At 36.7% G+C, this 15,153-nt stretch overlaps 1 protein-coding gene across 1 annotated transcript; it reads left to right on the top strand.

Annotated features, from left to right (window-relative positions):
* The first annotated feature begins 1,947 nt into the window (after positions 1 to 1,947).
* On the top strand, positions 1,948 to 9,995 carry cUnh16orf87 (chromosome Un C16orf87 homolog). The gene is made up of 4 exons (XM_079867911.1): positions 1,948 to 2,412; positions 3,182 to 3,275; positions 6,285 to 6,464; positions 8,292 to 9,995. Exons 1-4 carry the CDS (start codon positions 2,347 to 2,349, stop codon positions 8,408 to 8,410), a joined length of 459 nt encoding a protein of 152 aa, XP_079724037.1. The 5' UTR covers positions 1,948 to 2,346; the 3' UTR covers positions 8,411 to 9,995.
* Positions 9,996 to 15,153: the final 5,158 nt, after the last annotated feature.

The raw sequence follows: 15,153 nt of genomic DNA, 5'->3' as shown, positions 1-15,153 counted from the left end.
ATAAAATCATAGGCACACTCTTTCGTTCATTTTTAACGTACTGTGAGTGCCTAAGTTAAGCATAGGTATGGATTTTACCACAAATTAAAGTCAAATCCTGAAGAAGTGAAAATGTTTTTGTTTTTTTGTAGACTGCATTGAATGTAATCTAAATGAAATGCTGCCATCTGTTGGAAACAAGGCTGTATCTCAATAACAGCCCTATATAATGTTTGATTGTTTGTTTGTTAATCTAACACTTAAGCATTTTTAGAATATCTCAATACCACAACATTTGTTTGTCAGTTTGCTTTTTATTATTTTTATTTATTTATTGAGTTATTTTTATAAGAGGCAAATATTTGGTGAAACTGAAGAGTGGTTTCACTTACAACAGCTGGCATGACAGTGAAATGTTTTAACCCTTTTACAGTCTATGGTTTTAACATAACAAAAAGAAAAAAATCCAGTTAGTTCCCAAACAAGATTCTCTTTCAGTCACACCGAAAACGTCATTAACACTCTATGTACCAGTAGCCTACGTCATCTTGTGTGAGGTTAAAAGAGCAGTGTTGTGTTGAACAATGGCTTGTTTAGCATATGAAGAGGATATGGGGTTCCCACAGTGCAACCAACAAGTCTGCAGAGCCACACATAATATTCTTTTAAGATTTTCCTTTCTGTTTCAATAAGCACTTGACAGGATTCCGCATTTTCAAATGACATGGACGAAATTCTGTTATGTTGTAATTTCAAAACACCAGGGATGTTTCAAGCAGTGTATAATGTGCAGTGTTTGGGGAAATAATATGCCTACTTGACTAAAAGAGTGATGAAGGAAATGCGTTCCACAAACCACAAAACAGGCTATAGAACTGTAAAAGCTGCAGACGCTGTAATGACGTATTTGCATCGAATGAGGAAATGTTTTTGTCTTTTTCACATTACTCAAGATTAGTATCATAAGCTTTTAAAATAAAAATCAGCTCTATAATCTATGATTATCTCTCACATATGTATCCAACTTATTGTGTTATAAACAAAAACATATTCCCGTTCATGCATTTCTATTTCATGCGCACTTTTTCAGTAATGATTGATTGTATTTTGTGATGATGGGATGAATGTATTTTGCATTTTGATTGTATTTTGAAAATTATAGGATTGTGTCCCTTGCTGTCAAATAGCAGTGGGTGGGGGTTGGGTTAAGAGGAGTTGGCAAAAACATTACAAACGGAAGCAGAAGACATGTAAGAAGTGTGATTGATATTAAAACATCTGATAAGAAGTTTGTTGAAGATATTGTGTCCAAGAAATTAAATCACCTGCTCAACTGAAGAAAAAAAGTACATATCTTCACATCTTATTCATACCATGAAATGAGCCCTCATATCAATGAAATGTATGTTTTATAAAATGTACAGGATTTAAGATATTTCCAAGATACTACTGCCAACTATAAGATTTTTTTTATAGCTGGGATCAGTTTTCCAGGTTGTTGGGAATATTGTTGTAATCAGATCCTTTCACAATTATGCTTATCTTGCACAACTAGTCTTACAGTTTATACATATACAAAGAAATGTTTGTTATACATATTCCAGTGTAAGTTATGACAATGAGCAAGCGAGTAGGAGACACTAGGTTAAAGGTTTAACAATAGGTTAAACAATTTTAGGATAGTGTTTTTGAAATAGGGGAAAGTAAAACAGATCTAATGCTCTCACACACTTCCACACAAACATTGACAGTTGCAAACATAATAGGCCTACATGTTAAAGGCTACACATTCGTCACATGGTGCCATTCATTAAAATGTTTTCTGTGAGTGTATTATAAACTATTATATTCATATTGATAGTTATAATCGCATATAAATCGTAATCGAACAGTTGTTTTCATCAAGTCATTATATTAAAAAGTGATGGCAGTGGCTCAATTTCACCTACATCAGCACGTATTGTTCTTGATCCACGTGACTGTCGTGCTGTAGTGCGCATGCTCCGAGGGTACCGCAGCCAGTAGCTGGACATATCTGGAAATACCTTGAATATGTAATATTGCCATTCGCTCTCCAAAAGTTGCTTTTGTGACGAACAATACTACATTTTTGAGTGTGTTGTCAAAAAAGTGCCTAATCTGTCCGTTGCTAGCTGTGGGTCACGTGAGCCGCCAGCCATGGACCGATCTTCGAAGCTCTACAGGGCGCATGCGCAGTGTGTATAGTGCGGTTGATGGTTCATCGCACGGCTAGCGTGTGTCTGAGCTCCCGGGATCCCGATCAGCTGCACTTCTCTGTGTGCGTTAGTGCAGCTGGAAGTTTTGCTGTTCGGTCAAGGGATATTATTGAAGCTCTTCGTCATAAATATGTCTACAAACAAAGTGAAGAAAGTGAAGATGGCCACCAAATCATGCCCGGAGTGTGACCAACAGGTGAGGTGTTGTCTGAGAAAGAATAATAACGTTACATTTTTGTGTTTTTGTTTAAGTTCTCACTCGCCGAATTGTTTTGTTTAGTATGGTGTGTGCTTTAATGAGGCAAAGTTATTCATTAGATGTGTGTGAGTTACAAACAACGCTGCTACGTGATGTAAAATATGGTTTTCTCATTTTTGACGATTGTATTGAAGTGATATTATTGATATTATGTATATGATCACATAATTAGCCACTGAATTTTGTTTTCATTTTACTTTGGCGATGAAAACGTGTAAGGCTGTACAACAATTTCCTGCTTACTGGATTGAAACAATGAAATTTCATAGGTTTCATGCAGTCTGTGTTCGCCTCGTCAAATATCATCACGAAGAACGCTAATCTCTGCCATTAAACTGTTTAGAAATGTGCATGATATGATCTGAAGACTTCATTTGTAATTATGATGAGAGGATATATTGACATTATAAACGATAAATTACCCATGTTTATTTTGCCCTTGAACAAACACAACTCGCGTCGTTGCAGAGATAAATTCATTAGACTGTATTGTGTTTTGGCACATCAATTTAGCATAGTCAGTTTCCAGTTTTCCTCAGTCAAAGGACACATCAATGTTGCCTTTATTAAGGCACACCACATGTATCCCTTTGTGAATGCTTAATATTGAAGTGCTCTTCCTCCAGTGTTGTGAAATATTTAGACAGTCATTGTACATAAATGTAGTCTGTTCTTGTGTACACTGAGCTCTTTCTGTTTCTCTCAGATTCCTGTGGCTTGTAAATCCTGTCCTTGTGGCTACGTCTTCATCAGCCGAAAGCTGCTCAATGCCAAATTAAATGAGAGATCTCCAGTGATGGGTAAATTGTGCATCTTTAATGGGTTTTATACATATGAAAACCCCATATATCCACTACTATATTATGTTATTCTAAAGTATGTACAGTTAAATTATTTATCAAGTGGCCTTTGACCAGATGTGATGTAAATATTGATCTGAAAAGTGACTGCTATGGGAGGGACAATGGAATGTAATTCCATGTATTGATCAGCAAACTTTTATTTCTCACTGAAAATCAACACTCATTTATTTCATCTCTTTAATATCTGTGCATATGTGTCTGCCATAGTTGGCCCATGTTTTCTGGCTATACTCATGAGTCAGACTCATTTAAAAAAAAAAAGACTATTGGTATGTGTTGAACTCTGGGCTGGTGAATGGAATTAAATAACAGGCAAGTTTCCAGTCAGCAGGATGCGTTGAGAATACTGAAATGATTGGTGCAGTGTGGCTGTTTGCTTGAGTGAGTAGTGCTAAGAGGGATGGGGGAAGGGCAAACTAATTCCTGTCTGAAAAGCTTGTTCCTGCTGCCTGTCTCTCTCTCTCTCTCTCTCTCTCTCTCTCTCTCTCTCTCTCTCTCTCTCTCTCTCTCTCTCTCTCGCCACTGTGTTATCTAGAAACTAGTCACAATATTTCAGTTGACTCATTTTTATGATACACCAACGGTCATTAAAAAAAAAAATTCTCCCAAAGATTATTATACAAAATGGCTTTCTTAAAGTTAAACTGGAGGTTTGTTGGTATTTTAATAGGAGGGATTTTTGCGCGTGTGGTATTTTAACGCTTTTTACAAAAAAATAAATTGGTAAACTTAATCTTGTGGTTTAAAATGATTTTATTTTTTTCATTCATTTGATGTTCTCTTTTGTTGGATGTAGAATTCAAACAGTAAAATCAGTTCGAAATCTCATTGAAATCGGCAGATAGTCTCAAGCGTGCTGAAGTTTTATGATTTTTATTGTTCAAAGCCCAGCTGGCTTGTGCATTGCGTTTTTTGGCGTTGCAGACTCAGTCTGTGATTGTTACACTGAGTTATGACTGGAATGATCTGCACAAATGTTCTTTGTTTGAATTTTTTTACAGCGGTGTGATGTATTTTTTCTGTACGAAAGTAGAGTCGCATAAGGAATTCATATGTGAAGAGTGTGAGATCCTACTTATATTATGTTAAATGAAGAGTGTAGTCATAGTTTCTTCTAAGAGATATGTCTTTTCTCTTGTAACATTAGGTTTCCATTTTAGCAGCAGTACTTATTCAGGGCTTACCCATCCCTCTGCTGAGAATAATGTGCTCAATTTGAAATAGGACAGACTTTATTTAGATTGCTCTGCCTGTCCTTGCTTTGTTTGCTCCTTTTGTAAGGGGAATTGTAATTCAGATGAAATATTAAATGAAAGACTACTATCTATGAGACAATACTATAGACTAGACTAGAGTATAAAATAAGAATATTTGATCACATTTACAGCCAATCTTTCCAGATATTTGACAATAATGTTCCCATGCGATCATGATGCAACCCCGGCTTCTTCTGGAGAACTTACACAGTGTTAATTAGCTGTAGAACAGACAGAGCTCTTCTTGTTAGTGCAGGTTATTGACAGTGCCTGGATTCCTGAGTTAATGTCATACAGCAGGCCTGGAAAGGGAGGGAGCAGGAACGGATCTTATCGCTGCGTTCAGAATCAAATGGCTGCCATGGAAATACTTGATTATATAAATATTTAAAATGTCTGTTGGTGACCGATTGTGTTGTCATAAGAGATACACAGAATTGAGTTAATTATTGTAAATGCATGTTACAAAATATTTTTGGAAAGCTGAAATGTACTTTGGTGTGACTTTGTCTAACAATATTTAAACTGCATTTTGCTAATAATTCTCTTATTATATTATGCATGCAGTTTTCATTAACTCATATTTATTGAGAAACTACATGGATTATATGTAGTCAAATGATTTGTCACACCAAAATAAACAAGTGAACATAAAAAAAGGTGATGAAAATAATATCAAGGAAATGCTGACAGAAAAGTCACAGCACCTAATATATACAATTCAATTGCACATTATTCATATACATCTAGACCAAAATAATATGTTGGTTTAAAAAAAACACACAAAAAAAAAAAACAGCTATCAGTAGCTGGGTTTCCATTCAATCTTTTTAAAGTTTGCAAAAAACAAATGCGAATTAGGTGCGTTTCCATCAAGTAGTTTGAGTGGATGGCAGTGGTATTGGTAACCTAGTAACCAACAGTAAATAAAACACCTTCAGTGGAAACAGGCCGATTAGTCACATGGGTTTAATGTTCACTACATCAGAATTTATTCGGCAAATGCGTTTCCTTCTCCCATTATTTGCATTAACTCTTTTTCAGAAAACACCTCAAGTGAGCGGAATTTATTTTTTTTGCGAATTAAGGGATCCCCCCTCCCATTTCCATCCCTCGTTTCTGATGCGATACTTCAAAATACGCATAAAAACTGGGTGATAGAAACATAGCTATTTTCTTTTTTCTCTGGAAAATTTTCTTTGAGATCTTTAAAAAAAATGTAATATTAAGATTAAATATATCTGGCCAAATTCTGTATATCTGTGTCACTGCTCTTAATTTATTATTATTATTCTGGTGTAGTCATTTTGAAAATTGTCAGCTCTCTTCACACGGGGTTGCTAGAGTCTGTTACTAAAGATGTTTACTCGAAGACTAAAGAGCCCTATAAATAAACTACCTCAGAGAGACCTACTTTCAGGCCTACTTTCTTTAGTAACAAGCTCTTAATTCTCTGATTATAGCTCTGCATATGGTTGTGGTTTTCTACATTTGCTGATTTGCATGTGAAGTGACAGACCCCCTTTTTGGCTTTTAAGTCTGTCAATAATGGTTGGGGGATGGGTTTAAAGATCATGTGAGAAAAAGAGAGCTGCTGTTTGTGTAAAAACAGTTTATAATATGGTTTAGCTAGTTTGTGAATGTATCAACCCCCACTGTTTTATAATTTATCCTTTCGATTGTGTTTCAGACCAGTTGGATGCCAAAAGAAGACGAACAGAAAGAATCAGAAAAGAGAAGATAAATTTATCATCTGCCAGTGATATGGAAAATAGGAGGCGATCCCGCTCCAACAGCCAGTCAGATCCAATCCGCAGAGGACGAGGCAGACCGAAAACTGTTGGGCTGAAGAAGCAGGAGGAAGAAAAAGGTAATGTGCTCCCACGTGTCTAGGGAAAAGTAAGAATTGTAGATTTATAATAACTATAAGACTATAAGACTTTAAGAAATGTAGACATCCAGGGTGATTTATTTATTTATATACTTTATGAGTGTTATTTTCCCCTTTAGTCTTTTACAGTGATGTCAGATAAATTTTTCTCATAGACTTTTCTTTGAATATTTGCTGAAATATACTCTTGGAATATATGCATATGCTCTTATGTGAAGTGCTTCGTTGACCAAAAAACATGCTTTGAAAAATGCTTTTGTCAAAGTTTTTTGAGTTATCCAAAGGAAAGCATTCACAGTGAGTGTGCTGTGAAGGGCTCTTGTGAAAAATGTTTGATTACACTTTTCTTTCCTGCTTTTGTGAACACATTTTTCACTATCGATGTGACATTTATTTTCAATTCCTGTCACTGTTGCCGTTTATGAAAATAATCTTGCAACAGGCAAGATTTAATCATTTCTATTTCAGTTTTACGAAACTATTGGTCAAAAAACATTTTCGTAAAACTGAAATAGAAATGATTAAATAAATGAAATACTAAAACTAAACTAAACTAACAACAGTTACTGAAAAACGATCTGAATTAAAATAATTAGCAAAAATAAATAATCGTGTTTGTAATTGATAAGCTCTCATCCTGCGGTGGAAAATCTGACGTGTGACTGTTTAGGAAAATACCAGTAGATGGCGCTTCATGCACGTGAGCTGAGGCAGTATGCGATTAAGTCCTAAGCGACTATTCAGACAGAATGCTTTTGCGTTTAAAAACAAGACGTGGGCAATGGAATGGGTAATAATGCAAAGTTATGAGACTTCCTATAACTATAAGTTCCTATAAGTTAAACTTCCTATAACTTGAGCGCTGCATTTTTAGAATGACGAACACAGCCGAACACGTCCGTCAAATGCATGTTTACATAGAAAAACTGAAAAATAGCGCAATGCAAAAACCTCTAAAGAATACTAATAACCTTGGCCTTTTGGGTCAAACAGTAAATGAGCAAAACCTTAAAGTGGAACATTTTAGGAGCATTACAGATATCCTAAGAAATAAAAGATTTTGACTTATATTCTCACATCTGGAGTGACTGGCCAACAGGAGGTATACAACAATACTGGCAGTGTGTGATGATGCTATTTGTGTCCTCAAGGTCCAGATACAGACCTACCTACCACCCCTCTCCCCAAACTGACCTTCAGTCCCATCATGTCCTTCTCTGATTTCACGCTCCCCCTAGAGATTTCTGTTTATTTTCATTTGCATTTAGAATAAAAGCCTCTCATTGGCGTGTCACCACTGATCTGTCTTCACTCCCTGCCACACCTAGCTGTAAACCAAATAGTGTCTCCTATTAAAGAAAACCCTCTGTTGAGCAACCCAAGTATGTTTAAAGATAAAGCTTGTTTATTAAAATGACAACAGTAGACCATTTCTCCATGGACACTAGGTCAGAAGAAATATTTAGGATTCAGGAGCCATCAGGGTTGGCATGTGGTTTCCAAGTGTACGGCTTTCATATTGTGGATTAATGATTTACACACATGGTTCTTTCTTTACTCTGTGCTGAATAAATCATTGCCGAGTTGCAAGCGTCTATGCGTTGTCAGCTCTTCCATGGAGAATCTTATGATTTTCACTTCCCTGCAAATCTGCTGTTTTTCATTTGGTTATGAAATAAATTACATTTGTATGAAGTTCTATCCTTGCTTTGCATCCTATACTAAATTGGAACAATTCCCTGTTGATAACAATAGAGTCATGGTTGATTTTTTTTTTTTCCTTTTCTTTTCTTTCCTTTTTCACAGAAAAACAGGAAAAGGAGGTTGACATTTATGCCAACCTCTCAGATGAGAAGGCTTTTGTGTTCTCGGTGGCCTTGGCTGAGATTAACCGCAAAATTCTGGGCCAGAGACTCATCCTGTAACAAGCGTTGGAAACAATTGCAGCTGAAACTCAGGACTCTTACTACGTGGGTGTGCAGATGTCCCATATGTCTATGTAAAAGCGGTTGGGGAAACTCTGACCCGAAGAAGCTTAAACCCCTGCCTGTGTGGCCGAAGCTCAGTGGTGCTGCCGTGTATTGGTGGATTTCAGATACCTGCTCTCTGCATATGAGGGGAAAATGACTGTTATCCTCGACATGAGTGAGAACTGTAGTACTCAATAGCGGTGTAGGATTCTATCTATTTTAATGACAATTTTATGGAATGTATTCAATGTTCCTACCAGTCGTTTCTTAAATTTTTAAGCTGTTTTTGGGGGGACGGGGTTCACCAAAAGAACAATTTGTGTGCAAATTATGTCTGGCACCATTATTCAGACTTGTAAGCTGATCAATTCCATTATTTGTTTATTTAGGTGCCAGTGAGCAATATTATTTCACAAGTAACCTAGTGGGAGCTGAACCCAAGGAAATGGCGGATTAATGGTTATTTATTATGCCTCAACCACCTTAATTTAAGTGTGTATTTTATTTTCTCTTTTGTTATTGTTTGATAAATGGTAACAAAATTCATGTGTAATATTCACCCTGTATATGAATATATTAAAATTATTTGCATTTACACTTTGTTTTATTTTCAGGGGAAGTTAATTGCAACCATTCCTTCTCATACGTCATGTTCCCCTCTTTAAGATGGATTTGGAGCAAGAAAAATGCCTATGGCAACTCTCAAAGAGAGCTCATATTTCAGCTGTTCAGCTAAAGCTCTACTCTAAACTGAACCATTTTGTTTCAGTTCTTTACAGGCAATATTTAACCATGAACAAAGAACCAGTCTCAAATGTGTTGAATTCAATGCATGAGGATTGTCTATGCATCCCATGTTTCAAATGATAATGTTATAATTGGTATTTATCTAACATTATGATTTACATGGAGAACATATTGTATTTATCTAGTTCCACAGTCAGTTCGGGATTGTGTTAGCTTCCCTAGGAGAGCAGCTGCCATGGCTTCATCATCACCAAGCAACAAGCTCACCTCGGAGAATCCAGTGCGCTGTGGTTTCCACAGAAATGATGGATCACCAGCTCTCTCTTCCCTTTTACATCCGTCACTGACTTGCCCACAGTAACCTTTGTGATTCTCAAAGGCCATATTAATGAATAATTCACAATGTAAAACATGCCTACTTAACAGTACAGTATACCTCTATAGTCAATATATTCCTCCTTCCTTCAGCTGTTTGTGTGCAGTCAAATATTTTATACTGCTTCAACTCTTCACAAGCAGTATTTTTTTACTTCGCCTGTTGAACAAGAAAAACAGGGTTGCAGATTTGTTACTGATGTGTCGTAGTAGCTCTCTCCATAAAAAGGGCTCAAAGTTGTTTGAGAAAACATGAAAATGTGGCCAAAGCAGATAAGAGTTAAAAAATTGCCATGTAAAATTATATGTACAATAAAATTAGCTTATCACTGATTATACAGTGAGGTGTAACAATAAAAATGCAAATACTGAGCAGAAACTACAACTGTGTGGTCAATAAAGTAAGAAGTGTCTAGATAAACGTTGCCTTTATCTTAATATACATGACACAAGAGTTGCACCAGGGGTTTCCACTTTATGAGTATAGCTTCATTTGCATTTGGCTGCCACCTTCAGTCAAGATTAGTGTGACAGCTGTTAAAGCTTTTGTTCTTGAGCCATCACCTATACAAAAACCAACATAAGTCATTCACTTCATTTAACAAGTTTGTGGAGAACTCTAGTGGGGATTTTTCCTTGTGGCGATGGTTTCCTGCGTAAAACTGTTATCATATCTGTGCTTTTGTGGGTTTCAGTGACATCATGATGTGACAGGTGGTGTTTTTGGTCTGAATGGTTTTAAGGTCAAAGGCAGACGGCGTGTCTCTGTGGTGGAGGTGACAAGGGTCTGATATTGTTTGGCACTTGCTGAAGCTCCCTCTGGACAGGCTCAGTGTGAATCACAGTATCTGGCACTTTTCCTGGAGGTTAGGATTAAAACAGATTCCTGCTTTTATTTCTTAGGTTACAGGAAATGGAGAAGTTGAATAATTGCATCCCATGGAAAGCTTGGAAAGTTACTGATGTCATATTTCCTCATTTCTTTAGATTTAGTCTTTGCTTTTGTGTTTGTCTTGAGTAGTCTGCATATGTTTTTTTTTTTTTTTAAGTAATAATAATGATGTGCACAGATAAATCACGTATAATATACAGCCTACTGCAAAATTCCATAAAAAAATAAGAATTGTCAACACACAAAGCTTGATGAAAGGAGAACCAGACCGCGACAAAAGCTGCTATATTTGTACATGAGACTGTCAAGGCTAAAGCCTAAGAATTTGCTTCACACATAAAACCTTTTCAAGCCTGTTGAAAGGGTAATAATGTTCATTCAATGCGGGAAAGCAAGGCTTTTTGATTAACATCATACAAGGAATGAACTGAAGTCGTCTGCTGTTTGTTAGTACATGTATTATTTAAGATGCTATTTGCATAATACCCTTTTTCTGGAATCACTTTGTTCAGATGAGCCTTGAAAAACCATTTGGGTTGTTGATGGAAACATGGTTTCTTGCCCGAGGGTGTGGAATAAAACAGACCCCAGCCTTAATATCATGTATATCAGATAGCTCAACATCTGTTTTTCTGCCATTTAGATTTTGTCTTTTTTCAGTTAGCTGTCTCTTTATGAACCACTAGATGGCAGCCAAACCATAATCCTCCACTAGCAATTAGTTTTCATACAACATTTACAGAACCCGTTGCTTCAGCTCTCAATCAGATTTAGGAAGAAAACCAGCCAAAATCCAGTAGTATAGTTTTACTGCTCTAAAACCATCATGACCCAAATGGATCCTCCACCCAAAAATGTAAATTCTCTCATCACATGTCACATGCTCACCCTCCTGCCATCCCAGGTGTATTTGAATTTCTTTCTTTTGATGAACACAAACTTTCATATAATGCAAGTGTATGAAAACCCATGTTAACGCTTTAAAACCCACACAAGGGCCACAGTTGATGGATCAATGTCAGCTGAAGTGAGAGTGTGTGAGAGAAAAAACAATTCAAGCCCACCCCAAAACAAAAAGAAAAAGGTAATTGCTTCAAGGACACAAATAAAGAATATCAGGATCTGATTATTTCAACAAATGACAACTTGACAGCTCTACAATAAACCATGAGAAAACATATCAAGTAGGCTATGAACTTGCAACAGAACACATTTTATAATGTTTTACATTTGTTTTATTTATTTCTAAAGAACTCTAGTAGCCTATTCATTGGTGCTTTAAGCAGTAGGCTACTTCTGACCCAGTAATCACTTTTTTGACAATTCTGCAGCTGATGTGATGAACTTTTAATTAATTTAGGCTACTTAAAGGGCTAGTTCACCCAAAAATTAAAATTCTGTAAGTAATCACTCACCCTCATGTTGTTCCAACCCCGTAAGACTTTCGTTCATCTTCAGAACACAAATTTACATATTTTTGATGAAATCTGAGAGCTGGCTCACTCCTTCATAGGCTGCTAGGTAATTTCATCTGCCAGCCCAGAAAAGTTAGTAAAGACATTGTTAAAAGTCAAGTCAAGTCATCTTCATTTATATAGCGCTTTTAACAATGTAGATTGTTTCAAAGCAGCTTTTCAGAGATAAGCGTATAATTTAAGGTAACAGAGATTGTTTTGGTTTTATAGCGGTTCTTTAATAAAGTTATTTTCCAGCTAAAGTTAGTTTTGATTGATTCGCTTCCGTCGCAACGATCATTTGTTATTAAATTAGGGGCCGCTAAGACGACACCATTCTCTCTACACAGACTTTAAACGCGAACCTGTGAGAAACGCTGATGGCGTTCACATGAGCATTAAGAATTGGTTCTATAGTTATGTGCGTTTGATATGTGCACAGGTTTGTAATTCCCTACAAACCAAGCCTAAACAAAGTACTGGTCTTTCCTTATAAATTTTGATACAGAATTTTATTTTGTCACTTCGGGGTAGGTATGCGAAACGAATTTTCCCGACAACGCTTTATCTGGAGTGGTAAAGGGATCCTCCATAGGGAGAGACTAGTTGGCACTTCAGCACTGCGTTGACATCGGATCCAAGCGAAGGTCCTTCGTCAGATCTGGATACGGCCTGGATCCGGCTGGCTGCGGGAAAACCTCGGGATAAACAAAGACACTAAAATTAGCGTAGATGCCATTCTTCTCATGATGTAACAAGTACATCAGGATTTATGGGAAGTATTCCCGGTTCCGGCTGACCTAATCTATGCAGCCTAACATTGAATTATAGAAGTCTATAATGTGAATGCTAGGTCAAAGAGATGTGTCTTTAATCTAGCTTTGAACAGACAGAGTGTGTCTGCTTCCCGGACAATGTTAGGAAGACTGTTCCAAAGTTTTGGTGCTAAATAGGAAAATGATCTACCGCCAGCAGTCGATTTTGATATTCTAGATATTATCAACTGGCCGGAATTTTGAGATCGCAATAGATGTGAAGGACTGTAATGCGTTAAGAGCTCGCTCAAGTACTGCGGAGCTAAACCATTTAGTGCTTTGTAAGTAATCAGCAATATTAAAAAATGTATGTGATGTTTAATAGGGAGCCAATGCAGTGTTGACAGAACAGGGCTTATATGGTCATACTTCCTGGTTCTGGTAAGAACTCGAGCTGCTGCGTTTTGGACCAGCTGTAGTTTGTTTATTAAGCGTGCAGGGCAACCACCCATAATAGCATTACAATAATCTAGCCTTGATGTCATGAACGCATGAACTAATTGTTCCGCATTTGTCAATGACAGCATATTACGTATTTTAGATATATTTTTAAGATGGAAAAATGCGGTTTTACAGATACTAGACACATGACTTTCAAATGAAAGATTGGTATCAAAGAGCACACCCAGGTTCCTAACCGACAACGAAGACTAAACAGAGCAGCTATCAAGTGTTAGACAGTATTCTAGGTTATTACATGAGGAAGTTTTTTGTCCAATAATTAGAATCTCTGTTTTTTCAGAATTTAGAAGTAGGAAAATACTAGTCATCCAATATTTTATATCAGCTATGCATTCCATTAATTTTGTGAATTGGTAAGTTTCGTTAGGTTTTGAAGAAATATACAGCTGAGTATCGTCAGCATAACAGTGGAAGCTAATTCCATGTTTCCTAATGATATCTCCCAAGGGTTGCATGTACAGAGTGAACAGCAACGGTCCTAGTACTGAGCCTTGTGGTACGCCATACTGAACTTATGATCGATAAGACATCTCTTCATTTACTGCTACAAACTGATAACGGTCAGATAAGTATGATTTAAACCATGCTAATGCAATTCCACTAATGCCAACACAATGTTCGAGTCTATTTAAATGTTTAAATGTTATGGTCAATAGTATCAAATGCAGCACTAAGATCAAGTAACACTAATAGCGAGATACAACCACAATCGGATGATAAGAGCAAATCATTTGTGACTCTAATGAGAGCTGTCTCAGTGCTATGGTACGGTCTAAATCCGGACTGGAAATCCTCGCAGATATCATTTCTTTCAAGAAAGGAACACAGTTGTGAAGACACTGCTTTTTCTAATATCTTTGACAGATAAGGTAGATTCGAGATCGGCCTGTAATTGACTAATTCTGTAGGATCTAGTTGCGTTTTTATAACAAGCGGTTTAATCATAGCCAGCTTAAAGGTTTTTGGTACGTATCCTAGAGACAAAGACAAATTAATGATAGTAAGAAGAGGATCTATGACCTCTGGGAGCATCTCTTTCAGTAGCTTAGTTGGTATAGGGTCTAACATACATGTTGTCGATTTAGATGAATTAACGAGTTTGCAAAATTCTTCCTCTCCTATAGCAATGAATGAATCGAATTTTTCCTCAGGGAGACTACAATGCACTGCCTGATGCAATGCTGTAGAAGACGGTTGCATAGTTATAATTTTGTCCCTGATATTATCAATCTTATAAGTGAAGAAGTTCATAAAGTCATTACTGCTGTGTTGCTTGGAAACTTCTGGGCTTGAAGCTTTCTTTTTAGTTAGTTTAGCCACTGTTTCAAATAAATACCTAGGATTATGTTTATTTTCTTCTAATAGGGTTGAAAAATAAGCAGATCTAGCAGCTTTTAAAGCCTCTCTGTAAGTAATCGAGCTCTCTTTCCATGAAATGCGAAATACCTCTAATTTTGTTTTCTTCCAGTTGCCCTCCATTTTTCTGGCTGCTCTCTTAAGGGCCCGAGTGTGCTCGTTGGCACCACGGCATTGGACTATTTTCTTTAATCTTCTTTAAGCGCAACGGAGCAACTGTGTCTAAAGTGCTGGAAAAGAGAGAGTTAAAAGTTTCTGTTGCAATATCGAGTTCTTCTAAGCTATCTGGGATGCTGAGATGATGAAACTGATTAGGAAGATTATTGATAAAGCAATCTTTAGTAGCAGAAGTGATAGGTCTAACATATTTATAACACGGAGTCGGCTTTGCAGCCTTGGCTAAATGTAATTTACACGAGACTAGATAATGATCTGAGATGTCATCGCTCTGCTGCAGAATTTCAACGGCATCAACATCTATTCCATGTGATAATATTAGATCTAGAGTATGATTACGACAATGAGTAGGTCCTGACACGTGTTGTCTAACTCCAATTGAGTTTACAATGTCTTTAAATGCCAATCCCAATGCATCTT

The sequence above is a fragment of the Squalius cephalus genome, assembly GCF_949319135.1.
Source record: "Squalius cephalus genome assembly, chromosome: 3".
Taxonomy (NCBI): Eukaryota; Metazoa; Chordata; class Actinopteri; order Cypriniformes; family Leuciscidae; genus Squalius; species Squalius cephalus.
This window is presented reverse-complemented; position numbering and strand designations above follow the sequence as displayed.

Bases quoted from the DNA above. Each gene is read 5' to 3' on its own strand.
- cUnh16orf87 (XM_079867911.1), top strand. From the start codon at position 2,347: ATGTCTACAAACAAAGTGAAGAAAGTGAAGATGGCCACCAAATCATGC. The intron at 2,413-3,181 runs GTGAGGTGTTGT...TGTTTCTCTCAG, and splicing joins GCCCGGAGTGTGACCAACAG to ATTCCTGTGGCTTGTAAATC. The intron at 3,276-6,284 runs GTAAATTGTGCA...ATTGTGTTTCAG, and splicing joins TGAGAGATCTCCAGTGATGG to ACCAGTTGGATGCCAAAAGA.